At 57.4% G+C, this 27185-nt stretch overlaps 2 protein-coding genes across 4 annotated transcripts; one reads left to right on the top strand and one right to left on the bottom strand.

Annotated features, from left to right (window-relative positions):
- Positions 1–11993: 11993 nt before the first annotated feature.
- On the bottom strand, positions 11994–17185 carry USH1G (Usher syndrome 1G (autosomal recessive)). Of its 3 annotated transcripts, none has more exons than XM_012662261.1 (3): positions 16839–17185; positions 13416–14633; positions 11994–12414 (listed from the first exon to the last, which is right to left on the bottom strand). In XM_012662261.1, exons 1-3 carry the CDS (start codon positions 17000–17002, stop codon positions 12411–12413), a joined length of 1386 nt encoding a protein of 461 aa, XP_012517715.1. In that variant the 5' UTR covers positions 17003–17185; the 3' UTR covers positions 11994–12410. The 3 variants fall into 3 exon arrangements, with proteins under 3 accessions (XP_012517715.1, XP_012517717.1, XP_012517716.1); XM_012662263.1 differs by having other exon boundaries at positions 12113–12414; positions 13416–14580; positions 16839–17184; XM_012662262.1 differs by lacking the exon at positions 11994–12414 and having other exon boundaries at positions 13412–14633.
- Positions 17186–18460: 1275 nt separating this feature from the next.
- On the top strand, positions 18461–25739 carry OTOP2 (otopetrin 2). The gene is made up of 6 exons (XM_012662282.1): positions 18461–18773; positions 19320–19456; positions 20641–20699; positions 21100–21233; positions 22748–23622; positions 25511–25739. Exons 1-6 carry the CDS (start codon positions 18461–18463, stop codon positions 25679–25681), a joined length of 1689 nt encoding a protein of 562 aa, XP_012517736.1. The 3' UTR covers positions 25682–25739.
- The last annotated feature ends 1446 nt before the right edge of the window (positions 25740–27185 follow it).

A 27185-nucleotide genomic window follows, 5' to 3' on the forward strand; every position in this document is an offset into this window, starting at 1 on the left:
GAAAACAGTTTGGCAGTTTCTTATAAGGTTAAATATACACCTAGCAATTCAGCTCCCAGGTATTTACCCAACAGGAAGGAAAACACATGTCCACACAAAGTCTTGTACCTGAATAATTACGGCAGCGTTATTTGTCATAGCCAAACTGGACACAGCCTCGATGTCCATCAACAGAACAGATAAAGAAACAGTGATACATTCTTACAATGTATAGAATCAGAAGGAGCAACTTTTGCAGGCAATAATGCAGATGAACTGATGGGTTCAGTCTCGCAGATGGGAAGCTGAAGGAAAGGAGCCGGACACCAAGTGCTTACTGTAGGGTTCCACTTATAGGAAGCTCAAAAACAGGCAAAACTAACATATAGTGCTAGAAACCAAATCAGTAGTTGCCTGGGCTGAGGCGGGTGGAGACATTAATTGCAAAGGGACATGAGGAAGCCTTCTGGGAAGATGGAAATGTCCCGTATCTTAATTATGGTGGTGTGCATACGTTTATTAAAAATCATCAATCCACACTCTTACAATGGGTACCTTTTATTGTTTTTAATTATACCTCAATAAAGTTGATTAAAGCAAAAACAAACCAGCAAGGAAGATTTTCTTTGAAAATGGAAAGAGCTTTATTTAAGCGGAACACATGTGTGCTCTAGGTAAGTACTCAACAGAAAGGCAAAGAAACTTAGAGAAACGCGTGCAGCAGCAGCACTCAAAATGGGCGAAACTGGGGCCGCCGCACACGTCCACCAGCAGTACAGTGGATAAATAAAGCGTAGTGCATGCGTGCCGTGCAAGTCCACACAGCCCAGACTAGGCACAAAAGAGCACAGACCGGATTAAGTTCAAGAACAGGCAAAACTAATCTATGGTGTTAGAAGTTAGGGTGGCTTTTACGGGTAGGGTAGAGACTGGAAGAAGACATGAGGGGTCCCCGGGGCTGGTAAATGTTGTGTTTCTTTATCTGGGTTCTAGTTACCCTTGAGTGTGTGCAGACTGTAAAACTTCAGCCTGCTATACTGTTGTGAAATGTGCATGTTTCTGTCTGTATGTTACATCCTAATTAGAACAATTTTAATTATTATTATTTTTTTTTCAGACAGAGTCTCACTCTGTCGCCCAGGCTAGAGTGCCATGGTATCAGCCTAGCTCACAGCAACCTCAAACTCCTGGGCTCAAGCAATCCTTCTACCTCAGTCTCCCAAGTAGCTGGGACAACAAGCATGTGACAATTTTACTTTTTAAATTGGTAGTAGTTTTCTTAGAGGTGTATATCAGAAGGTAAAATCACCCCTAAACCCAGCACAGTGGAGTGTGGGAAGGTGGGTGGGGCCAGCATGTGGGTTCCCCTGGCTGTGGGGTCGGCAGCTGAGCCTGTGTGGGTGAATTGTCCCAGCCTGGGATGAGAGGCTTTGGGTGACTGGCCAGCTGGCCTGCACCCATCTGGGCTCTCTGCTTAGCTTCTCTCAACAGGCTCTGGAGGGACTAATGAACAGACCTGGGCAGGTTCTTCAACCTCTGCCAGCAATGGCAGAGACAGCCAGGGCTGAGGACTGCCTACTCTCCTGGCCACTCTCCCCTAGACCTGCCTCTGCCCCAACTTAACCCCTCACCTGTCTGCACAAGACTCAGCATATGTGAAGAGCACAGCTGGGCTCTGGAGTCAGGCACACTTACTAGCTGTGTGACCTTAGGTGAGTTACTCAACCTCTCTGAGCCTTAGTATCTTCATATACACTAAAAACAGACATTTAAAGGGGTGAGGCATTAAAGGGAGTTTTACTATTGTCTTCCCACACCCCAATAGATTGTTGTGCACACCCACTTTGGAGACCACTCCAAACTTCTCACAAATGTAGGTCTTCTAGACCGTAGGCTATAGTAGTCTACAGCTTCAGGTCTAAATGGCTCGGCTTGGCCTTTGAGGGCCTCCAAGTTCCAGCTCTAGCTTCAACTACTCTCCTGCTTGGACCAGTGACTGCTTACTAGCCTCTGACCCGTGGACAGGTGTGGCCCTTCCTACCTCTAGGTCTGTGTCCCCAGGGTAATTGTTCCTATGCCTACCCCCTACCTGGGCTTCTGGTGACTTCAGCCACTGCCACAAAGCTCTCCCGGTGTTTTCATGAATTTCACTCGTTCCATCAATTTTATTGGAAAGCCAGGCACTCCAGCTTTCCCCGTTTATCTTTCCCCTCCTCTGACCTCAGACCCCCATGAGCTGGCATTAGACATCGGCTGTCACACCCTGCCTAGCAATGAGCTCTCCCGGACACTGTGATCCAGCTGTAGGATTCGAGGTGTTCCTGTGTCTGCCTGTATCAGCAGGATAAGTAACACCAGCTGTTGTAACAAGCAACCTCAACGTCTCGGTGGCTAAACACAATTCAGGTTTATTTCTTGCTCACATCAAAGTCCCCTGTGGGCCAGGTGGTCCTCCTCCAAGTAGTGATTGGGGCGTTCAGGCTCCTTGCATCGGTGACGCTGCCATCTCTGACGTAGGCCGCTGGGATTGCCATGGGAGATGAAGGGAGGGCATGGAAGGGCGTTTGAGGTCCCAGACTGGAAGTGCCACACACCACTCCCAACCGCACTCCGTCAAGCAGCACCCGGGCTTACAGCCCCTCCCTGCCCACAGGCAGACTTGGCATTGCGGCCTTCCTGTGCACCCAGGAGGAGGAAGTAGCGTAGATGACCGTACAGCCTGTCTCTTTCCCAAAGCCAACCGCAACATGAGCTTCTGAAGGGCAAGGACCCTGCACACGCCTTCCTTATGTTTTCCTGAACCTTCTCCACAACTTCCAGCCTGCCCACCCTCCAGCTCACGTCACCCACCCATCATGCCCTGCACACAGCGCTCGATACTTACCAGCTGATGAACGGACTAGCGGGAGTCCAAACGGGCCGGCTGAAGGAGCAGAGGGCAGGGCCCAGCAGAGAGGCAGGTCCTTCCTGTTCTGTGGACAGCACTGCTTCCCTGGGGCCTTGCACTGTGCCTGGCACATAGTAGGTGCTCAGTAAGCATTTGCTGAATAAATGAATGGATGGAGGCACGGAAAGGTTAGGAAAACGGGCTCAAGAGAATGAAGGAAGAGATAAACGGTTTAAAAATATATTAGATGGTGGATACTTGGGTCCAAAGCCAAGACAAGTGAGTCTTCCCACGCATTACCTGAACTGGGAAGTGGTGCCCTCCTCCCAGGCCCTGATGGACTGAGTGTCTCTGGGCCCACTCAGGCAACAGCAGTGGGGCAGGGTACAGCCAGATGAGCCAGGGTTTGGAGTTCCCCATCCTGGGGCAGAGGTGACTCTTCCCTTCTGTGATTGGGATCTTTATTTGCTGGGGTTCCTGGGGTTAATTATTGTTGTGGTTGAGTGGAGCGGGAAGGAGCCCTGTCCTGGCCCAGGGCCTGGAGGGGCATCCCAAGAGTCAGATGGGTATGGAGACCTGGAGGACTGGTCCCAGGGCTGGGGGATGGCACAGGATGGGTTGGGAAGGCACCTCCCGCCAGCGGTTTAACCATTTCTATGGCCTAGTTGGCTGGGTCTTTAGCCCTTCCTTGTCTCTTCTATTTGGGCCGCCGCCCCCAACCCATCATCAAAGCCCCAGAGAGGCAGAGTTCCATGAAGCAACTGGCATTATTCACAGGGGTGGGGCTGGGTGAGCTGGGGCTGAAGTGACCTGGCCCGTGCTCAGATCTCAGCCAGCGGAGGGTGGGACTGGCACCCTGAGCTCCCCTGGCTCCAGCAGGGCGGGACTATCTCTGCAGCCTCTCAGCGTCAGCCTCGCCTCCCCAGCCCCTACCCCTGGCCTGCCGCGGCTACCCACAACCTGCGTCCAGCAAGCCGTGCTGCTCGGCAGGGACAAAGCCAGGTGAGTGGTGGCCCAGAGAGACAGGGCAGGGAGGGAGAGGAGTGATGGAGGGGCCGGTCTTGAGCTGGTGTGGCCTCTGCCGAAGCTCCAAGGGCTGTTGGCCTCTCCCCACCTTGCAGGAAAGGAAACTGAGGCCCAAGGTTACTCTCTGAGCTACATAGCACATTAGGCCCTTGAAACCCCAGGGCTCGACCTGTTACGGTGCAGAATCCCTGCTGGCGAGGTTCTTCAAGGCCGCCCGTCGTCAGGTGGCACTCAGTCTGTGTGTGAGTGAGTCTGGGGTGTGGGTTAGACTGAAGGGTGCGTGCCGGGCCTGGTGGGGCCTGCGCCAGGGCTGGGAGGAGAGCGAGGGCCGCGATTCTTGCGCAGTGTGGGGCAGCCCAGGAACGGCATCTAGAGCAGGGCCTGGGCTCAGACACAGCCAGGTTCTAGTCCTTGCTGTGTGACTTAGGTAAGTCGTTTAACCTCCCTGAGCCTCAGTTTTCTGCCAAGGTGAATTGGCATGGATGGGGGTGATGCTACCTACCCCGCTGGGTTGCTACGGAGAGCAGTGGGATCATTTCTGTGCTGTGGATGTCAGTGGGCCACCGCAGGGCACATGCTCATGGTAAATATCGACGTCATTCATGCCCTTCCCTGTGCTGATGTAGTTATAACATTATTGTTACTTTGAATAGCTGATGTGATTTAAATCTAGCATATATTGGTATTGATAATAACAATAACAGATGGTTTCACTTCCAGGAAGAGAGGGGCCTGACATGCTCCTACCCACTGTCTCTGTTCCCCTCTCTTTGCCCGTGTCTTCCCTCGAGGGCTGGTGGTTCGGGGGGGTGATAAGCCCGCCCAGTTCCACTCCGCAGCGCTGAGCAGGCTGTGCAAAAGGTGTGGTGGACACGGAAAGGGGTGTCTGGGGACAACCCACTCTCTGCTGCTGGCTCAGAGCTGCCTGGGCCTAGCTGATGCCCACTGGGCACCCCATCCCCAGATTGCTGTCCACCAGGTCCCTGGCTGGTCCTCCGAGTACTGGGTGCTGAGACCTGAGCTAAGCGCTTCACGTTTATCCTCACAAATGGCCTACGAGGGGGTACAACCATCCCCACTTACACACGGCAACAGAGCAGCTTGGAAACGTGAATTGCCTTCCAGCAAGTAGCAGCACTGTGCATCCAAACCGACACCCCTGCCCAGGGTGCACCAAGAGGTAGAATTGTTTCTGCCCATCCCCTTGGCCCTTCTCCCCATGGGCACCCCCACCCTCTCCCAGGGCTGGGACCCCCAACAAGCCAGCCACCCACAGAGAGGGCAAGGGAACCCCTCTCTTCAAACCCCTGCTTCAGGGTAAGGGGTGGGATGAGGGGAAGTGGGGTGTTCTGGAGCTTCAACCTTCTAGTCCGAAGGAATTGGGGCCCTAAAAATAGGTCATAGGGAAGAGGAGTCTAAAAATAGACTCCAGTGCAGGCCATGAAGCCCTCTGTGGGCAGGCACACGCTCAGGCACGCACACAGCCCTCTTCGGGAACCTCGGAGGCACTGAAGCAAAGTCAAACACGCTAAACCAGACACACACTCAGCTCACACATAAACACGGCCTTCCAGGAAAGCTCTGGACGGCACACACACTCAGAGGCTGCACAGGCACACGTGCACACACGAGCACAGGGCAGTCCGTGGTGTACCCGGAGGCTGAACAGGATCGAGGCACTCAGGATCCCAGGAGGAGGAGGCGGAGGGTCCCGCCTGCCTTCATCCCACCTCCCCAAGTCCTGCCCGTGGAGCCCTGCTCCTAGCCTGTTCCTGGCAGCCCCTGCGCCCCGCCGGGGAGAGCCTGGGGAGGTGGCTCAGTGAAGCGGGGAGGGAGTGGAGGGAGGCCAGGCTGCCATGGAAAGAGCCAGAGTTTGGGGTTCAAATCCCATAGCCGAGGCACTTCTGTGCTCAGAGGCTTGGAAAAATGACTTAGCCTGCGTGAGTCCGATTTCCTTACATGAAAGGCAGGTCATTGAGACCATTCTCGCGCGTTTGCTGTGCTGGTATGTAGAAGGTGCTAGACACGTGATCTGAGAAGGCATCCGGCAGCGTGCAGCACCGTGAATGGCCTATGCACTTCCTGGCTGGTCATTTGCCACCCCCTCCACTGAACCTCAGTTGCCACATCTATAAAATGAGGTTAGTCAATAACAAGTGATGCCTTCCACCCTTGTCCACTTCAGACAGCTGTTGTGAGGCTCAAAGAAACAGTACCGTCAGGATGGGTGGACCCTGCGGGGCAGAGCCCCAGGGGGCAGTGAGGGTGGGGCAGGGGCTAGAATGGGCAGCTGCTGTGGCCCCACCCTCTCTCCTCCCTGAGACCCCCCTCCCTGGCCTGCCAGGGCACCCCCCGGCTATTGTTTGGAGTCCAGTGGAGCTCCAGTGCGTGTGTTTCCGGAGCAGGAGAGGCAACCCTAGAGCGGTCACCCGAACAGATCCAGAGAATAAAGAAGCCAGGGTAAGGGAGGTTGGAACTGAGGCTTCTCGGGGCTCACCACACTGGCCTGCCCCTGGGGCCTTTCTCTAAAGACCAGACTTCGGTGGCTCCGAATGAACTTGCGAGAAGTTTCCCCACCTTGGGCTCCAACCCCCATGAGGCTTAGTCATTCTGCAATAAAACTCAGGGAGGGCTCACTGCCCTCGGGCTTCTCAGAGGAAGCGGGGTGAGGAGAGGCAGCCGGACCAGGGCACAGCTCTGGAGCGTCAGGTAGACAAGGAGTCAGGCTATTCGTGCTCTTACTGGCTGTGTGACCCAAGCAATGACTTCATGTTCTTGAGCCTCAGCCTTCTCCTCTGTCAAATGGGTTTAACAATGCCCTGTCCATTATTAGATGAGGCTGTCATGAGAATTAACTGAAATCACTCCTGTAAAGTGCTGTCATACAGCAGGTGCCCAATAAATGCTCGCTATCATGATGACACATGGCACAGCTGGGAACCAGCCTGTCCGGGTTTGAGTTCTAGCTCTACTGCATCCCAACGGTGTGAGTTCGGGCACGTTTTACAAACATCTCTGTGCCTCGGTTTCCTCATATAAAAAGCAGACGTAATAGTGCCTCCACCGTGGAGTTGTGCTGGGACCAAGTGAGTAAGACTGCAGGGTCTTGGCCACAGTAAGTACAGCTCTCGCGGGAGGTGAGGCCCGGCTTGCACCTATGCTGCGCACCTGCTACGTGCCAGGCAAGTCACGTGTCATGGCAGCTAAGTCTTGCAATAACCCCACCAAGAAAGTAACTTTGGGTCCATTTTGTGGAAGTTAAGTTACACGACTCGACCAAGGTCACTGCCAGGCAGCAGCAGCTCTGGGATCCGACCCCAGAAATGCAGACGCTGTTTCCCAGGTAGCCCGGGCGTTGCTTCGGTGGTTTTGACGCCAGATTTCCTGGAGATGTCCCGGAGGCTGCAGAGGTGTGGGGGGGTGGGTGAGGAAAGGAGGAAGCCCTGAAGGAGAGGCTGGGCTATAGGGACAGAGATGGGGACAGAGACGGGAGAGGACAGGGAGCCTGAGCAAGTGGGAGGCAGAGATTGAGAGAAAGATGCCAGGAGAGACTGAGGCCTGGAAAGGTGGGCTGACAGGAAGGGCTGGGGAGAGGGGGACAGGGGACAGGGCACAGAGGACCCCATGTTACTAGAACACATGGGACAAAGAGAGAAAAGACAGAAAGAGAGAGGGGGACAGGCAGACCCCCTGGGTGGGATGCAAGGCTTCTTCCAGCTTCCTCCCCCATGTTGGCAGGCCCCAGACACAAAGCTTCAACCCTCCCAAACAGCTGCCCTGTCTCCTGCCCGTAGCCCCACGGCCCATCCTGCTCTCTCAGTCCAGCCCCCAGGGCAGGTGGGTGATATGGGTCTTGAACTAGTTAAGCTGCAGTGTGGCACGTGCCTAGGATCCAGGCATGCCCAGGCCAAGGGAGCCCAAGATCAAAGACATCCCCCAAAGGTACACGTGCGTGGGGGCCAATTCAGAACCTGGGCCAGGCAAGAGGTTACAGCAGCAGGGAAATCTCACTTTGGGGCCTGATGGTTCTGTGACCTTGGGCAAGTCATGCACTGCTCTGAGCCTCTGTTTTCCCACCTGTAAAATGGGGATAATAATGATAATGTAGTACTTGCTTTATAGGGTTGTGGTTTTATTGCAGGGGTTAAATAAAGGACTTGTCATAAGCACCTGACACCCTATATATAAGGTCTCAACAATTTACAGTAAAAACCTGAAAGCTTAGCCTTGGCAATGGGGGTGACCTAAGAGACCCAGGTCAGGTAGGCTGAATTTTCCTTAAGAGAACATCACATAACCTCTCTGATACTCAATCTCTTCATCTGTGAAGTGAGGCTAAAAGTAACCCTCCCTGCCTGCCTCACAGGTGCAGAAGAAAGCTTCTGGTAACCTCTCAGATTCAGACGGTGCAACAATGGGAGTGAATCCCCCTCCAGAAAAGACGCCCAGCTCCCTGGGCACCCCAGGAACAGCTCTGGGCCTAGGCTCCTCCCACTGGGTGGGGCCCAGCCTTGGCTGGCTGACCATTCCTCAGCCACTGCCTGGGTTGTCAACAGTCCATCCTTAGATGAGGATGCCTTCAGTGACCTCTCCCAGAGCCACAGTGGCGTTGGGGGAGGGGCACGTTCTCATAGGGGGTCAGAAGAGCAGCACTGCTCCCTGGGACTGCCTAGGACCCACCTACTGGGTGGCTGGGCCGACCACAAATGCAAGGACCCTCCCATGGGCCAGTCTCAGACCAACAATGACCACGACCATCATTAACTGATGTGTACTAAATACCAGGTAGCGTGCTAAGTGCTTTTTATGCATTCTCATCTCACCCTCCTAATAAGCTGTGGGGGTAACACTATTATTATAATACCTATTTTGCATATGGAAACCAGAGGCTGGGGAACTTACCCAAGGCCACACAGCTGAAGAGGGGCAGAGCCAGCTTTGCCACCCAGATCTGGCCATCCGCTGAGTCCTGCCACCTTCCATACAGCCCGGGCTTATCTCTGAGAAGGTGACACAGCATGCATGGGGGACAGGGGTGCCATGCCATCTGGGCAGTCATATGGGGACAGGAGGCCATGGGTCATGGAAGGCACTGGGAGACCTGGTGCTGCTTTGCCCACTTGGCTGCTCTGTGACCTTGCGCCAGCCCCTTCCCCTCTGGGCCTCAGTTGCCTCATCTGGGAAGTGAGAGGGTTGGGCCATGTGCCGCAGAGGGCTTCCTGCCTGATTCGCTCCACCACCCCTACCCGATCTGGGTAGTCTGCCTTACGATGAGTTCATCTCATAGCCGTCTAACCAGAGCTGCTTAACCCACGGAGTGCCTGGACCTCTCTGGGCTCTCCGGCTCCAAGAGCTGCCCGGAACCATGAGCAAAACCGCCCCAGCGTGTGTGCAACGGGCACTGTTCCAGGAAAAGTGTCTCTACTTTCACCAGACTTGAATCCCAAAAGGTTAGGAACCATCGACTATTCTAAACGTTTAGAATTTCCCTAGCCTTGATCTAAATTACCAGGGGAATGAATCAAGAAAGTCGAGTCCCTGTCGCCTACGATCCTTCCCTTTGCTTGTGTTTAACATCCCGCAGGCTCCCTGGAGCCGCCCCTGCTCCCGGGCCCCGGGCTTCCACCCTCGAGCCACGCTGGCCTGCGGGCCCCCCGTCCTGCTGCTTCTGGTTAGTGTCTGCCTGGACGCTGAAGCTCCCATCCGCTGTCCCCTCACCGCGAGTCCTCCTCACCCCATGTCCTGGGCCGGACCGTCGCAGCGAGGACCGGCGGGTCCTTCCTGAGGTAGGCGCAGCGTCCAGGATGGCCAGCAGGGGTCGCAGGAAGACGCGCACCACGGGGCCTCGAGGTTGGGATCGCGTCCTGCTGGCCCCCTTGGCAGGCTGGGTGTGAGGAAGGTGTGGCAGCAGCCGGAAGGCCTGCGTCCCGGGCCTCCCCGCCCCCGTGGGCCTCAGTTTCTCCATCTGTAAAGTGGAGAGAGGTGGCCCAGAACCTCTAGATGATTGCTAGGCAACCATCTTGAGCTGACGTCCTGTGGACCTCTGTGATTGATGTTGTGGGGAGGAGGCTGTCTTGAACTCCCCTTGGCAGAAGCAATTGGTCCAGCATCCTTAGAGGATGGAGCAAGGTGACTCCGGGGCCCTTGCCCAGACTTGACTAAGAAAACAGCCCACTGTCTACCAGCGCAAGGAGACTCAGCCCTGGGAGAAAGGAGGGCTCTACATCAGGCTGTCCAAGACCTGTCTGCAGTGGTCGGGCAAGTGGAAGCCTCTCTGGAGGCTTCCCCAGGGTGAAAGGCCCAGAGCCTAGGTAACAGGTGGCAGCCTCCAGGGGTACAGCTTCTACCCATCCCCGGAAAAGCCCAGGCAGGCCCTGGTGGGAAGAGAGAAAGCATCACCCTGCCCTCAGCAGCTACAGGCTCCGGAAACAGGGCTGGAGCCTGGACCATCCTCCTGGCTCAGCTGCGGGGGCCTCTCCTGACCCTGTTCTTCCTAACCCTGCCTCTCCACAGCTCCTAATTCTGGACAGAGCTAGCAGAGCAAGGCAAGGGCCAGGGATGCGGGAAGTGATTCCTGCAGAGACGCCCTGCAAAGGTGCTCGAGGTGGGGGCTCAAGGACCCCTCCAGGGAACAGAACCCCGCCCTCACAGGCACAGAGAAGACCTTCTTCTCTCCCCACCCTCTTTTCTTCACCCGATCCCCCAAAGGATTAAAGAACAAGACACAGGCATGACAACAATGGAGAAATTCTCTACAAAAGTGATAATGAGCTTGAGGGCAGGATTCGTGGTACAGTGGGGGACCCCAGAGCCCATCCCATCCCAACACCGGGAGACCTAGGAGGGGCTGAGGCAGTAAATGGACCAGGAACGGGAGAGAAAGGTGGCCCCTGGGGCGCTAGGAAAGAAGAGTCGGCACTTGGGGTGGCCCCAGGGCTCAGGCCCAGAGAACAGGGAGAAGGGCTGGAGTGGGCTCTGGGTGGCAGTGGTAGGCAGCCAAGCCCTCAGTGTCCTGCAGTGGGACAGGAACCACCTCCTTCACGCTCCTGGCTCTGGACATATGTGTGGACGGGGCCCCCACAGACAAATTGGAGAGAGGCCTTTGGGGGCTCGCTCTCCCCTGGCCCAGTCAAGGGGGCCCAGGGAGGAGCTGGGGCTGGGTGGGGTCTTGCTCCCAGCAGGGGCTGCTTCCCAAGCCAAAGTCAGGGGCAGAGGGTCCACTGCTGACAGAGGAGGAAGGGCACATCTGTGTGGGGTGTGAATATACACGCACGTGTGTGGGCTCCTGAGGGGCTCTCCCACACACGTGATGTCAGTCTGGCTGGAGAGCTCTGAGGACACAGGTACCCTCTGGGCTGGCCTTTCCCCTGGTCTTACCCACATCACAGAGCTGGGACACAGGCGAGCTCTCACTCACCCACGATCCATGAAGAATAATGAGGCAGCCCAGTCCCTTCCAGACCTCAAGGAAACACCACCCACCAACCCTCAGTGCGCGCGCGCGCGCGCACACACACACACACACACACACACACACACACACACACACACAGCCCTGGGGACCTGAGGACAATCAGCAGTTTAGATTATCCACATCCTCCAGTGTCACATCACAGGACATGCCCACACAAGGCCCAACACCCAGCCGTGCCCCGTCTGCCTGTCTTGGGCCTGGGGGACTCTGAGGCGGCTGGCAGATGCCTTTCTCTAGGCCGGCGCATGCCCACCAGCCTGGGGCTATAATACTGCAGCCTGTTGCTCTAGCACCTTGCATCTAGCGCCCTGGCCCGATGGGGTCCCTGGTGGGGCCAGGCTGCACAACGAAGGAGGGGGAGGCTGGAAGAGGACAGGCTGGACTCTACCCCAGGGTGAGCTGGGAAGGGCGCCAGTCACTCCCACCCACCCAGCCTGGCTGTCCAGCTCTGGGCCATGGCAGTGGGTGAAGGAGAGGGTTGGCCACGCTCAGGGATGGGGTGAGGACTGAAAGGGCATTTGGCTGAAGAGTCTGGCTGGGGAACCTCCCCTCTGGGACGTATGGGGCAGGGGAGGCAGCCCAAACTCTTCCTGTCACACAAATTAGGAAGTGAGCAAGTCTCCAGCCTGGGCACAGAGAGAACAGCCCCTTAGAGGAGGTGGGGGAGAGACAGTGGCACCTGTGACAGGCCATTCCCCCTTGCCCGTCCCATACACTCCCGTCCAGCTCTGGTGCTCTACCCTCCCTCTGAGGCTGTCCTTCCACGAAGCCACATGTCCTTTAGGGCTGCTCAGATGGCGGTGGTTCAGGCCTTCAGGACCCTGGAGAAATAGTGCCCTGGAACGTTCTCTTGCCCCTCTGGGTGCCTCCAGGCCACACCCTCTGCTTCAGGGTGTGGACAGGCTTTCAAAGGAGACGACCCGCATGGTCCTTGCTCTTGGGGAAGGGAGCTGTAGGGCTGGCAGCTGTGAGGACCTCATGGCCCCACCGTTGTGAGTTGTGGCAACTTGCAATTCATTTTGGTCTGGGGAGAGGAGCCCCTGGTTATCTGTGGAGGAAGAGATAGAAAGAAACAGACCTGAGATGAGGGCCTTCGGAGCCATCATTTCAACCAGGACCAGCCATTTGGATGACCTGGCCTCCCCACTCTCCGGGCAGGCTGATGGTCAGGGATGGGGGACACCAGCCTAAAGGTGACCTCCCATTCCCCAAACTCTAAACCAAACTGCCTCCCCACACCCATCCCTGCCCCAGCCATTCAGGGTAAAGGCCGTAGATACCTAAGGAGGGGTAGTTTTTGCTGGGCTCTAGGAATGCCACAGGGGAGGAGCCAGGGCAGGGACCCACCAACAGCACCAGCGTGGTGGCAGCCTTGGGCAACTGTGATGGCTGCCTGAACAAGACAACTGTGCCTCCAAGGAGCTAACAGCCGTGTGGGGGCATTTGCTCATGTTCCTGCAGGTAAAATATCTAAGGGATTGGGCAATTGAGAGGACCCACCACACCTTCCACACCATGGGAGTCCCCTTGTCCCCTGGCTCTAAAGCCACACAGAGCAGGGATCAAGCCCAGCTCCGCACAGAGAAGCAGCAGGACCTTGGGGGGCGCTATTCTAACCCTCTGAATCCACATCTGCGCATCCGCTGTAAAATGGGGATGAAACAGTCCACCGCACAGGACGGTTCAGGGGGATTAAGCAAGAGGACTTGTTCAAGGGCACAGCCCAGTACCTGGGAAGTGGGGGCGTGCAAAAACATCCTAGCTGTAATCACGAGGACTACTGCATCTCATTGACACTAAGTCTCCCATTTTTCCACATTTCCAAATTCGAGGTGCATATTACCTTAGCTGGGATAAGAATGCCTCGAGTGGCCATTAAATTGGCAGTTTCTTTTTCTGGGCTGGTGGTAAATAAAATAGTGGGGCCTCTTGTAATTGATGGTGGCTTAGATTTTAGGAAACACGGTATTATCCCCCCTCCCACTCCTAAACAGGCAGATCCCCCTCCCCAGAGGTTTCCAACCCCCACCCCCCAGGCTGGGCACTCACAATTCTGTGTCCTCCAGGGCAGGCGGGCGCTCCAGCGCCTGCCTCCGCCGCCGCACGGCCCCCAAGATCTTCTTGCGCGGCCCTAGGGGCACGCTGATGCTGCGGAGGTCCAGGTCAGAGCACAGCATCAGCGCCTCGAGGTCGATCTTCTCCTGCCGCAGGAGGGCGGCAAAGTCCTCCATGTGCAGGGAGGCCAGGAAGGTCTCCAGCGGGCTGGTCTCGGGCTCCAGGTCCTCGTCCAAGCCCAAGTCCAGCTCGTCCCAGGGCAGCTCCTCCCCGCAGCTGCGGTCCTGCAGGCTGTTGGCACTGCCCAGGCTGTCGTCGTCCAGGCTGGGGGAGCTCTGCAGCCGACCCCGCGGCGTGCCCGCCCCATCCAGCCCCCCGTCCTCGCGGCCCAGCCCATGCAGCCCGCTGCTCAAGTAGTTCCTGCGGAACACCATGGTGCCCAGGCCGGGGCGGGTAAACAGGGAGTCGTGGCCTGAGTCGGTGCTGACCTCCGAGTGGGCAGGCTCGGCCGCCAGTGTGGCACGGGAGACGCTGTCCTCGTCCGAGAGGAACATGTCCCGGAGCGGGGCGCGGCCCCACTCCTTGGGGTTGGCGTAGGGGCCCGGGCGCACGAACATCACGTCGCTGCCCAGCTGCAGGCCCGAGAGCGAGCGCACGCTCTTGCGGCCGTCCTCCGAGACCTTGAAGGTGCCCTCGCCGCCCTGCTTGCGCCGCTCCAGCTTCTTCTGGATCTTCGTCTTGCCCCTGGCGGTGCCGTGCAGCGTGGCCTGCGAGTAGGGCAGCTGGCTGCCGAGCGCCAGGTGCTGCAGCCGGCGGCTCAGGGTGCTGGACGTGAGGCTGGAGAAGCTGAGCGTGTCGGAGCGCTCGGCCAGCTCCCGCCGGTAGCGCCGCTCCATGCGCTCGTGGTGCTTGCGCTGCAGCTTGGCGCACTCGCGGATGCGCCGCTCCGCCTCGCGGAAGGCCTTGTCTTTCAGCTTGCCCACCAGCTTGGGGTTGAGGCTGCTCTGCTTGGCCGCGATGGAATCCAGGTAGCGCACGCACTCCATGTGGCCCTTCATGGCGGCCATGTCCAGCGGGGTGTGGTAGTCGTTGTCCAGGCACCAGATGTTGGCCCCGAAGGACACCAGGAAGGACAGGCAGTGTAGGTGGCCATTGGAAGCTGCCAGGTGCAGGGGCGTGTTGCCCCAGATGTCACACTTGTCTGGGTCACCCCTGCAGAGAGAATGGGCGGGGCCAAGGTGGAGGAGGTGGGGCGGGGAGGGGCTCCCCACAGGCACAGCAGGCTCAGAGGGACCCGAGGCCTGAGACCACCCTGACTCCAGGAAACCTGCAGGCCTGAGCCACCAAACGAGCCTGGAGGGAGCCCCTGGGGAAAATGGCCACAAGCAGGAAGGGGGTGGGGCGACAGGGAAGGCGGGGCCAGGGCGGGGCCTTCCCCAAGATAACGAGGGCTGGGAATCTCAGGGGATAAATATTTGATGCCCAGAGAGAAAGGAGTGAATTATTCATGGCGCCCAGCGGGGAGCTGGCCCAGAGAGGTGGTGGGCCAGGGCAAGTCTGGGTCTCTAGGCAGGCGTGGTGGTGAGTGTGGCTGCGTATTTCAGAGTGATTGTAAAAGAGGACAAGAGGGTGGTGTGCTGGGCTTGAGCCCTGCGTGAGTGTGCGTGAGTTGTGTGCTTGCGTGTGGGCGGGCACAGCCGTGTCTGCAGGGAGCGAGGCCAGGCCTGGCAAGCTCGAGTGTGAGCGCAGGTGTCGGTCCTTGGCCTGGGCCAGGAGGGGAGTGTGGGGGCAGCCAGGACTGCAGGGAGGAGGAGAGACATTGGCTGCCTGCGCCCTCCAAGCGAACCTCCAGTCTCTGCACTGCCCCATCTTAGGGAGCCCAGTGAGGCTGGCTGGCTTGGGCCTGGCCAGGGACCCTGACCGCCCCCTCGAGCATCCTCCACACCAGACTGTCCCTCCCCCAACCCCAGGCAGGCTCCTGCTGGCTCCTCCAGAAGGAGGCCAGCACAGACAGCACCCCCGCCCCATGCTGATAATGAGGCCACGAGGCCAGCCCCAGGGCTGGGGGAAGAATCACTCCCTTGTCTCCACAGCTCCCCACACAGCCCCTGCTCAGCTTCCCCTGCTGGTGGCCAAGTCCTGCTGGACAATGTGGGGAGGCGCTGCCCTGCATCTGGCCCACCCACCATGAACACCAATCCTAGCCTCTGTAGGAGTTGGGGGTTGGTGTACCAAGGGGGAACCCTCTTCCCCTCCTCCTATGAGTCTCTCTGAAGGGGGAGTAGAGGACCAATCACTGTGTGCCCTCCTGGGGTGGGGAGGGGCCAGGGAGTCTGGGCCTCTTGGAGTATGGCTCAACTGCCTAATCTTGGAGCTGCTCCCACTGCTGCTGGACCCAGGGAGCAGCCCGGGAGAGAAGGGTTCCCTCACCCACCACGTGCTTAGGCCACAGGGCAGCACTGGCATCTCTCTCCCAGGGCCTGAGATGTTCATACTAACCCTCCTGGGGCATCCCTGCCACCCCTTGTCCTGTCCAAGCCACTCTGGTGTCCAGACCAACTTGACTTCTCTTTATAAAACTGTTGAGGGTAGAGAAGTTGTTCACAGGATTGTGACTTAGCCCCGGGGAACCCACTTCAGCAGTCCTGGGTGGAATTCTTCAGCTGCTACCTCCTAACCTCTTTCCTGGCCTTGACACCCTGCTCACCCCCTCTCCCCAGGACACCCCAAGGGGATGGGGAGGGGAGAGAAGCCCCTGCAAGGGCCAGCATATCACAGCCTCTCCATGGCTTAGCTGTGCCCTGCCGTGGTGGGGGAGTGCAGACAGAGTTAATGGCGTGGCTGGCTGAACCAGTGACATTTGGTACTGTGGACAGGGCCCATAAATCCCAGGAATGAGCAGGGTGAGGCAGAGAGCTCTGTGAGACCTAGCCTGCCGGGAGGTGTGGGTGCTGGCCAGGAGAGCCCCTGGATGGGAGGTTGGGGAGGGGGCAGTACGGAGCCTTCCTTTCTCAGCCCCCACTGCTGCCCCTCTAAGACTTCTCAGCCTTCTCTCTGGTTCTCGCTACACCCCCCATTCTTGCTTCCAGGTGGCCCCCACCCAGGAGATCTCGCCCACCTTCCTCTCCCTCCAGCAACTTCTCCCGCATCATGAACCCCCCAAATCCCAGTTTCTCCCCTCCTAGCCCCACATCCGGGTCACAAGTGTCACATGCTTCGGCTTGTGTTCTCCTCCACGTGTGTCTCCCCCACGAATGCCAGACTCCCAGGTTCTACCTTAGGGTCTGTCCACAGGGGAAGGAGGGAGCTCAGAGGAGGGGTAAAAGATGCCATGAAGTCTGGGGGTGTCTCAGGGGGCTGGAGCAGCCTGGGAGGCTCTTGCCCCTCCCATGTGGGGCTGGGTGGCGGGGTACTCACCCGCGGCTCACGATGAGGCGCAGCGACTCCAGGTTGCCATGGTAGGCAGCCCAGAGTGTGGGGGTCATGCCATCCTCGTCGGGGGCATTCAGCTCCTTCCGGGTGGCCTCCTTGAGGAGCTCCAGGTAGCCATCCCGGGCCGCGCGGTGGTACTGGTCGTTCATGGCGCTGGAGTTGGATGGGACGGGCAGGGGGCACGGGGAAATGCCCCCCGCAGGGGAGGGCGGAGGGGTTAGTTCTGAGACATGTGTTTGGGGGAGGGGGCCGAGCAGGGGCCAGGGCCGCCAGCCCCCGCTGCTGCAGACGCAGGGTCTGGAGGCCAGAGCCGTGGCTAGCGGGACATCTGAGCCGCTCGCGGACGGCGGGGGTGGGGGGTGGAGATCTCCCGCTGCCCAGGGAGCCGCCCCGGGCTTCCCCTGGGTCCTAAACACCCTGCCCTCAGCGCACAGCGGTGACCCACGCGAGGCCCTGCCTTCACGCCAAGTGCCCACCGCTGCGTCCCGCCCCGTGAGCCCCAGTCTGGGGAGAGTTTGAGGTCCCTCGTCACTAGAGCCCTGGCGCTGTGGCTCCCGATTTCTCCACCCGTCAAAAAAATGGGCCAAGGGCTGGGGAGGGCTGTCTGCGGGTGCAGTGGAGGGGTAGTCCTGAACCTCAGGACAGTGGGCCTGAAAGGGGACATGAGGACCGAGACAATCTGCGAGTTGCACGAGGCAATCCCAGGCGCCACCCCCTCTCGCACGATCGGCCAGCCGCGCTCCAGCAGGGGGCGCTAGAGGACTGGGCTCGAACTCCGCGCCGCGTGGGAACTTGGTACTCACGCCCTGGACTTCGCAGCGCCGGGCGGAGCAGGGTACCCGGGGAAGGATAGGGGAAGAGGGAACGTCGATCACGGCGAGAGCCGTAGGGGAAAGAGGGCCTGAGGGTCTCGATCTTGGGGCAGCAACAGAGGAGCACAAAGGTATAGGGCTCGTCGGGGCTGGAAGGCGGTCGGGGGCCTGCGGGTCCTGGGACGCCTCCTGGGCGTCAGCTCTCAGGGATCAGGGGGCCCGGGACGCTGCGCGCCAGTGGGCACCGGGCTGGGTGGGGGCTGCCCTCGGTGCCGCGGTGCCTCTTGACAGGTAGATATAAATCTCACCTTATCTGACTCCAGCCCTCTTCCTCAAATTTCAACTCGGAGAAAACATGGATCATGTGAATGGGACTGAGAGGTTTATGGAGCCGAGCTCTTGCGGCTGTAAATCACCCTGCCCTCCTGGGTATAAAGCGCCCGTCCAGGCCGGCGTGGAAGAGAACAGACGCTCGCTGCCCCCTGACCCCCAGCTCAGCGTGGCCTCCCGGCCCAGCCAGGTGGGTGCCCTGGGTCAGACGGCAGTGGGGTTTGGGGAGTGCTGCCGCCTCTCCTTTCTTTCCCACGGAGCAGGAGAGGCGCGGGCTCTGGTCTTTCTCTTCCCCTGTCCAGCGCTTCCTCCAGCACCTGCAGCTCCCACCCTCCGGGTGAGGAACACCCTGGTCCCCCAAACTAGGCATAAGATGGGGGGACAGAGAGCCGTCGGGGTCGACCTGGGGTCCTGTCCGCTCCTTCCCCACAGTGACCCCTCCAGCCTCCTCCAGCCGCCCCCGCCATGTCCGAGGAGCTGGCCTCGGGCCCCAAGGAGAGCCCGCCGGCGCCACAGGCGGAACCCGGCGAGGTGTGGAAGAAGGGCGGCCGCCTGCTGTCCGTGCTCCTGGCTGTGAACGTGCTGCTCTTGGCCGGCACGCTCGTCAGCGGCGGAGCCTTCAACAAGGTGGCGGTGTACGACACCGACGTGTTCGCGCTGCTCACCGCGATGCTGCTGCTCGCCACGCTCTGGATCCTCTTCTACCTCCTGTGCACCGCCCGCTGTCCCGAGGCTGTGCCCTACCGGGACCCGCATGCCGGCCCCATTTGGCTCCGAGGTGCCAGGGGAGGCGGGGGCGGAGGCAGGGTGGGCACAGCGGGGAGCGGCAGGCTGGGGCTCTTGGAGGAATGGGGAGTGCACGTCTGTCCACGTAGAGGGGTGAGAAGTTCCCTCCGGAGGACGAGGTGTGGCTGAGGGTGAGGTGGGCCACAGCTGAGGGAGAGGGTCTTGGAGGAGGGATCAGTACAGGGACAGAGGGGGACTCTATTGCCTTGGGTTGGAGAAGGCTGGTCATGGGAGAGCCTTTGACAGAGAGCAGGAACCAGCAGCTGCTGAGAGAGCCCAGCCAGGGCCCTTATCTTTGCAGCCCAAAGACAGGGGGGCTCAGTAGGACATCCACCCATCCAGGCATTCAGTCATGCACTCCTCCTGTCCCCCCACATGTCCATCCATCCATCCTCCCACCTCCCTGTTCGCCCAGCCAGCCATGCAGCCACTCACCCCCAGCCACCCACCCCTCCAGCCCCCTCCTCAGGGCCCCTCCTCAGCCCTACATGCCTTCCATCCTGCCTCTCTCATCCACCACCACTCGCCCGGTTTCCAGGTGGGCTGGTGCTATTTGGGATCTGCACTCTTGTCATGGATGTCTTCAAGACCGGCTACTACTCCAGTTTCTTTGGGTGCCAGTCAGCCATCAAGATCCTGTACCCCATCATCCAGGCTGTGTTTGTCATCATCCAGGTGGGTGGAAAGAGTGTCCCTGCATGGCGGAAGGGAGCCAACAGTTGGCAGGGGGTCAGAAGACCTGAGCTCTACACCACCTTCCACCCGAGCAGTTAGGTCAACTGGGGGTAGGATTAAAGTGAGAGTCATGTGAGTCCATAAATGTGGAAGCACTTCCTAATGAAGGAATATTCAAATGCAAGCTCCTACTTAGAGCTCTGCGATTTTATTTCAACCTAAGCAGTGCCAGTAGTTAACACCTAGGAGGTGTGAGTTGTGACAGCCAGCCCTGTCTCCTAGAATCTGGCTTGCCTCCTTGGGTGCCCATAGAGGGCATCAGTGTCAGCCCAGGGTCCTGCTGTAGACATGGTTGTGTCTCAGCCTTAGCCCCTGTGTTCTGTATTTGTTCAAGAAGTAGGGTATCCTGTAACTTGGATCTTTCACACAGTTTGTTTTCGTTGTTGCATAAACAACACTTTCATCCATCTTCTGGTTGAGCTGAGATGGGACTGGTCTTACATGGGACCAGCAAAGACCCCAGCCCTCTGTCATGACTAGAATGACCACGTGGATAATGCCCTCCCCTGAAACATCACCCCAGGTACCCACGTATCCACAACTCAACACATGTATGGCTTTGGCATTTATATAGTTTTAATCTTTTACATTTTATGGGTTTGAAGAATACTCACATAAAATGAAAATATAAATACCCAAACATCAACAAATACTATAGCAGGGATTCGCAGGCAGCCAGACGAGATCAAGGGCTTGCGGGGCGACAAAGGAAGAGGTTTGGCAGGGGATGTTGCCAAAGGGAGGTGAGAAGTGATCAGAGACTCTTTCTACCCTGAGCAAGACCTAGCCTACAATTGGCCTTGGTCCCAGAAAGAAATAACTAAGTAGTCAAAAGCTACTTGACCCCATCCCACCCCCCCAAAAGACCCCACCAAGACCAGAGAGTTTTACAGGTGACATTTTGCAAACATTTAAAGAACAGAGAACCACTTTGTTATATAAACTATACCATAGGATAGAAAGACACAATGCTCCCTGTCTCATTTTGTAAAGCTAAAATGAACTTGGTGACTTAGTATAGGGCTCTTGGGCCAGAGAGAACATAGTACTGGGCGTGGACACGGGCACTCTGGGTTTTGCCCATCTGTGGAGTAAATGACCCTCACCACTCTCTCTCAATACAGACTTACTTTCTCTGGGTCTCCGCTAAAGACTGTGTTCACGTCCACCTGGATCTGACTCGGTAAGAACCGCAGCTGTGCCCACCATGCCAGTGCTTACCTTGCATGAGAGATGAGGGTTTCCAACCTGGGGCATGGGTCCTCTTTCTGCTCCCTGGGTGGAGTTTCAGCCAAGGCCCTCTTGCTTTGTTAGCCTGACTTCTACTACCCAGTGCTGTGCCCTTTCCCCTAGGGGAGGGAGCAGTGGTAGCCTGAGCCCCTGGACACCCCCTGGCCCTCTCTTGGGTGGCATCCTGGCCAAGATAAGTGTCCCTTCCAAATTCGGCTGCCCTGTTCACACAGGGCCTGGCTGCTTTCTCACTTCTCAACACCGTGTCTCAGTATAGGTCCCTAATCCTCCACCTCACCAGGGACCTAAGATCAGCCAGAGTCACTGGCCTCTTTGCCCACCCCCCCAAACAGGTGTGGTCTCATGTTCACACTCACCACCAACCTGGCCATCTGGATGGCGGCCGTCGTGGATGAATCCATGCACCAGGCCCACTCCTACAGCAGTGCTCTCGGCAACACCAGCCACACCCGCGTTGCCCCTGACCGTGAGTTCCCTCTTAACCCTGCCCCTGCGGCTGAGTGCTTTGTGGATTTGCAGCATCAGTCTCCTGTGCACTCACGAGGGCATGGGGCAAAGGCGCAAGCCAGGGGCCTCCTCCTGCTTCGGGCTCCACCTCTGAAGTGTAGTGTAGGTGACCTGGGAGGGGAGTACTGGGGCATGTTCTCCAGTGTGCAGCCCTGGCCCCATTGTCCAGTCTCCATCCCACCAGGAAGGGACCCAGGTTCCAGGAAGAAAGGACAAGGGTGATCCAGCTGGGAAAAGGGGAAGGGAGTTCTATGGTGCAAGCAAGGGAACAAGTGGGACAGCTCGGGAAGGAGGGGAAGGTGAAAAACACTCATCACATCATGATGACAATCGTGACAAGTTACTGAGCTCTATACGTCAGGCACTGTGCTAAGTGTCTTAAACACTATTCATCCCTCACAAGTTCCCTACTAGATGGCTACTATTAATATTCCCATTTTACAGATGCAGACACTAAGGCATGGAGAGGTTGCCCAAGGTCACAGAGCTTGAAACTGAAGTGCTAACGTTCAGACCCATCCTTGCTTTTAACCAGTATGCTATAATAAAGAAGAACAGGTTCCACAGTCCCTGGCCCTAGTTCTCTGAACCTCTCTAGGTCCCCCACTAGCCAGGACCAGATGAGATGACTAAGACACACACGCACCCCCGGCATGGGAGGGTCCAGGAATAGAAAGCAGGGCCCCAGCCCTCAGGGAGACCCCAGGCCAGCAGGACTGCTAAAGGCCCACCTTGCACAAAGAGGACTCCCGAGGACGCTCACAGCCCACCTGGGGAGATGGTCAGCTTAGCACGGTCGGCCCACAGAGCTGAGGGAACGCCTGCTGGAGAGGTGCCTGCCTCGGGCGGCGGAAGCCAGGCAATTTGCTTTGGCTCTGCCATTCCAAACCGTGCTGCCTCACTGAGCCTCAGTTTCCTCACCTGCGAAACCAGCTGGGTTAGTTCTGAAGATGCAAAGAGTTTGTCAAGACCAAGGTGTCCTACATAGTGCACTCTGGATTCAAGTCAAGGTTCCTTTCGTTGTGGTACAAACCAAAGTGACAGGGGGTCACAGTGGAGACTTGGGCACAGCAGTTGGCTCTCTGGGCTGAGTCAGATGCCGAGGAGAGCTGCCAGGAAGCTTGAACTTGAGGGGTTCCAAAGAGGGCCACCTTCTAAGCTCAGGCAGCCGGAGTGGGGAGAGATTAGGGGCATGGAGTGGGGTGACATGGGCAGCTCTGTGGTTCAGATTGGGTTTGGGGGGGCACTGATGTGTCCCACCATGTCTGGCACACAGTAGGTGCTCAATAAATGTTTGTGGACATTTATTTAGTGAAGTTCCTGAATGAACATGCCAGGTCCTGTGAAAGTGTTTGGCATATAGTGGAGAATATGGCAGGCAGAGACCGTGCCCTTACAAAAGTCACAGGCTAGGGGTGAGGTGTCTCCAGCAAGACAGGAGGGCAGTCCATCCCTGTGTCCCTGTCTCCGCAGTGGAGCGGGCGGACAGCCCGGCCGGAGACCCCTGCCCCTGCAGCACAGCCATCTGCCAGATCTTCCAGAACAGCTACTTCTACCTGTACCCCTTCAACATCGAGTACAGCCTCTTCGCTTCTACCATGCTCTATGTCATGTGGAAGAACGTGGGCAGGCTGCTGGCCTCCACCCCCGGCCATGGCCACGTGCCATCCCCGGTCAACTTCCTCCGGGAGACCTTCTTTGCTGGCCCAATCCTGGGCCTGCTGCTCTTTTTGCTGGGGCTGGCTGTCTTCATCACCTACGAGGTCCAAGTGAGCGATGAGGAGGGCCACACCGAGCAGGCCCTAGTCATCTACTACAGCTTCAACATTGCCTGTCTGGGACTCATGACCTTGGTCAGCCTGAGTGGCTCAGTCATCTACCGTTTCGACCGCCGGGCCATGGACCACCATAAGAACCCCACACGCACCCTGGACGTGGCCCTGCTGATGGGTGCTGCCCTGGGCCAGTACGCCATCTCCTACTACTCCATCGTGGCCGTGGTGGTGGGCACACCCAGGGACCTGCTAGGAGGGCTCGACCTAGCCCATGCCCTGCTCATGATTGCTCAGCACACCTTCCAGAATGTGTTCATCATCGAGAGCCTCCACCGGGGACCGCCAGGGGCTGAGCCTCATGATAATCCCCCCAAGGATCCCTGCCAAGGCCTTATCTTTGCCAACCAGGACGCCCTCCACTCCTTGCCCGCCTGTCCACCCAGCCCCAGGCTGGCAGGCCCCAGCTCAGCAGGCCCTCAGGAAGCAGTGGCCATCATCTTGGCCCCCAGGGGCCACTGGAGACGCCGGTGCCTAAAAGACATTTCTCTGTTTCTCCTGTTCTGCAATGTCATCGTGAGTAGCCGGGGAGAGATGGGAGTGGGCCAGGCGGAAGGGAGGCGAGGAAGGATGCTCTTGTAGGTTCACTCACTTAGCCTTGTCTGCCTTGCCCAAGCCCACCTGAGAATCTTACAACTCTCTAGGAAAGGACAAGATTAGACAGGGCCAGCTGCAGCCCTTGGGCCAACGGCAATCTCAGGGCACATGAAGGGAATGAAGTCCCAGTGTTCTAGCATCTAGGCAGCGGATGGAGCTGGAGGGGTCCCAGGCAATGCTGACATGGGGGCTGGGCGGAGGTGAGGGGGAGCTGAGAGCTGATGCGGCAGGCAGGGTCCCTCACCTCCAGGTGGGAGGTGTGACTGCTCCTGGGAACTTGTGACCTGCCTGCCTCTCAGAATAATTGGAGCAGCATCAGGAAGTAGCAGAGATCAGCGTGCATGCGAGGGGTCTGTTAGCAGCATGCAGTGGCGCACCAGCCGCGAAGGGGGCACATACAGCAGCTGCCCACTCCCCCTCAATTTAGCAAAGCCAACTATTTAGGGCAACAACTTCAGCCAATACAAACACACTCCCCGTGCAAAAACCCTAGGGCAGACACACTCAGAATGAACGTGCACCCCAACAGAGAAACATTCCTAGTGTAGCTACAACCCAGCACAGAAATGCCCAGTAGGGGATTATTCTTATCTCTGATATAGAAATATGTACCCATGTGGGTGCATTCCAAGTAGAAAAAATACCTCTAATGAAGTTTTGCTCAATATAAAAACAGTCCATTTATCTCTAAGCTCCATTAGAAAATACTCCTAATATAGAAACATACTTACTGTGACTATATCCCAATACAGAACATCCCCAGAGTGAATTCTACCCCATGAAATACATGAAATGCACCAACAGCCCTGAGATATATTCTTAGTCCCACCATGAATGTCACCCATCCTACAGGTCACCTCCATGCACTCACGGTCCCCATAGATGTGCAGGACCCCATGCAGGGGCCTTCCAACAGAGTCAATTTCACTTTTTTTAAAAAAGCGTGCTCATCCATCTCTAACCCTACCAGAAGAAGCAATAAGGCTCAAAACCTCATTCTGTCTTGGGCCAGCTTTGGCATCCAGCCCCTGCTCTGGCCCCACCTCCCCTTCCACCCAGGCCTGGCTTATAGCCTGGGAGCTGCCTTCTGGGGGGCCGTTCTTGTTGAAGGAACCTGAATCACCTCCAACAGCATCATTGTCATTCTCCTTCATTTTATAGGACAGAAACAGACTCAGAGGCAGGCTGTGATGTGCCCAAGGACACAGTGAATTTGTGGGGGAGGCGGGGGCACCTAGAAGCCGTTGTTCTTTGCTTCATATCCACACCCGAACCAGCTGAGCTCATAGCCACGGGAGCAGCACAATTGCAGCTTCAACCTCCTCCCCGACCAGGGGAGGGGGCAGGAGGTTGGAGGAGATTAGAGAGCCGGGCTCATGGAGGGCTGGGGTGGGGTGGCTTTCTGGATGGACCCTGAACTCCCTGCTGTGGGCCTGTCTTCTGCCAACACCACCCCCGTGCACACAACTGTCTAGGAGAGAGCTGCCGATTTAGCTGTATGTCTTCATCTATTGAAACCTCTTCTCCCCTCCCCGTATCCCACATTTAGGCCCTGCTAAGGTTTTGGGAGAGGTGGACCCCTAGCCTGGGGATGGCAAGTTCAGTTGGGCACACTTCCTGGGTCCCTTAGAGAGTTCCAGGCCCTGTCTAAGACACCGGAGGTGCCCACTCACTGACACCCAGCCCTCACTGTGTACCAAGCTAGAAGGATGGGCAACCCATCCAGTCGCAGCCCAGCAAAGCCCACAGAAATGACCCACAGGCACAAGTCTGGGCCAGCTCCTGACACGCCCCTCTCTCCACACAGCTGTGGATCCTGCCTGCCTTCGGTGCCCGCCCTCACTTCAGCAGCACGGTGGAGGTGGAATTCTACGGCTATTCCCTCTGGGCAGCCATCGTCAACGTCTGCTTGCCTTTCGGCATCTTCTACCGCATGCACGCTGTCTCCAGCCTGCTGGAGGTCTATGTGCTGTCCTGAAGCCTCTCACAGAGACATGGGGGCAGGAAGAAGGGGGTCAGCTTGTGTGTCCCCTCAGAGCCCCCTCTAAGAATGAACCTGAGCTGGTGCCACATCGCCACCCATTTCCTGCTGGCCCCATAGTGGAATTTTTGCCAAAGTTATTTTTCCAAGATGCATTTTTAAATCACAATTAGGACATGCCCTGGCACCCCAGCATGACCCATGACCCAGGACGGGAGGGGCCCAGTGGAAGGAGCCCTCTCCCAGCAGTCTAGGACCAGGCGAGATCTGGAAGTGCTGGCTCTGGCTCCATCCCTAATCCCAGCCCTGGGGCCTGGCCAGGGCACTGCCTGGAGCTAGGAACCAATAAACTTGTGATTTGCCCCTGTCCCCCACTTCTTGTCTCAGTCACCCCATCTGAGATGGTCACAGGAGGGGATCTTGGGGGTCAGAGCTGGAAGGGCCCTTAGAAATTTTCAGCTCTCAAACTTTTCAGTGGGTAAGCCAAATAGAGTTACAGACCCGAGAAACAGTGGCAGGGAGCGGCTGGATGGAGTTCCCAGGCTGCCACCTTTCTCTTCCCCTTTCCTCCGGGTGACATTCACATATAGTCACATTTTTTATGTGTTCCATGACATGAAAAAGGTTAGGAAGCACTGATTAGTCTAATGTTCACATTTCACAAAGAAGGAAACTGAGGCCCAGAGAGGTAAAGCAACTTGCCCAAAGTCACACAGCTACAGAAAACCAGAGCCTTTCTACTAAGAACAATAATTTTCAAACTTTGTTTTTAAGCAGCAGAACTTTTTTTCCCCTCAAATAAAACATTATAGGAACCCAAGTTTATAACATAGGTATAAACAGGGTGGTTCTAGTTTAAGAGGAGTTGAGGGGCTCAGATCCTCACTGCCTGGGCTTCCCTTTACTCCCCTCCTTTCTGGGGGTTCCTGAAGAGCTTCTCCAAAGCCCTAGGGCTTCTACTGTACCAGAGCATAGAGATGGACTCGGCAGGGAGGGAGACAGCCAAGGTTAGATGGGTCAGAACCATTGAGAAGGGGCTCCGCAGCCAGAAGGGGAGGAATTGGTGGCCAGCCAGAGCCGGGGGACATGAGGAAGCGCTGGGGCAGGACCAAGGTGGGAGCAGATGGCATTTGGGGGGAAAGCGTGGGAACAGTAGCACCCAGAGCTAGGAGGAGGAGACTTCAGAGGAAAGCGTGCCTGGACCCCGTCAGCAGAATGAGGTGAGGAGGTCTGAGAGGCGGCAGGGAGAGGAGAGGAGGGCTGAGGGGGCTGCCTCCCCGCAACCCCTCCCGCCCTGTAAGAATGGGGCTCTGCCCGGTCTCTTTCGCCCCAAGTCCAGGTTTGACTTAAGGGAGACAGAGGGTCCTTCGCGGCATCCAGGCCTGGTGCTAGGTAGGGTCCAGGGAAAAGCGACCCCAGGCCCCAAGTGGGGGGATGGGGCAGTTCCATTCCCAGCTTGGCACCAGAGGAAAGCGAGGGCTGAACCTCGCAAGACCTTTAC

This window comes from Propithecus coquereli, unplaced genomic scaffold (assembly GCF_000956105.1).
Source record: "Propithecus coquereli isolate 6110/MARCELLA unplaced genomic scaffold, Pcoq_1.0 Scaffold76, whole genome shotgun sequence".
Lineage (NCBI taxonomy): Eukaryota > Metazoa > Chordata > Mammalia > Primates > Indriidae > Propithecus > Propithecus coquereli.

Excerpts from the sequence above, each read along its gene's own strand:
- USH1G (XM_012662261.1), bottom strand. The coding sequence starts at position 17,002 with ATGAACGACCAGTACCACCGCGCGGCCCGGGATGGCTACCTGGAGCTC. Across the intron at positions 14,634-16,838 it reads CGCCTCATCGTGAGCCGCGG|GGGTGACCCAGACAAGTGTG; the intron begins GTGAGTACCCCG and ends TTCTCTCTGCAG.
- OTOP2 (XM_012662282.1), top strand. The coding sequence starts at position 18,461 with ATGTCCGAGGAGCTGGCCTCGGGCCCCAAGGAGAGCCCGCCGGCGCCA. Across the intron at positions 18,774-19,319 it reads CGGCCCCATTTGGCTCCGAG|GTGGGCTGGTGCTATTTGGG; the intron begins GTGCCAGGGGAG and ends CCCGGTTTCCAG. Across the intron at positions 20,700-21,099 it reads GTCCACCTGGATCTGACTCG|GTGTGGTCTCATGTTCACAC; the intron begins GTAAGAACCGCA and ends CCCCCCAAACAG.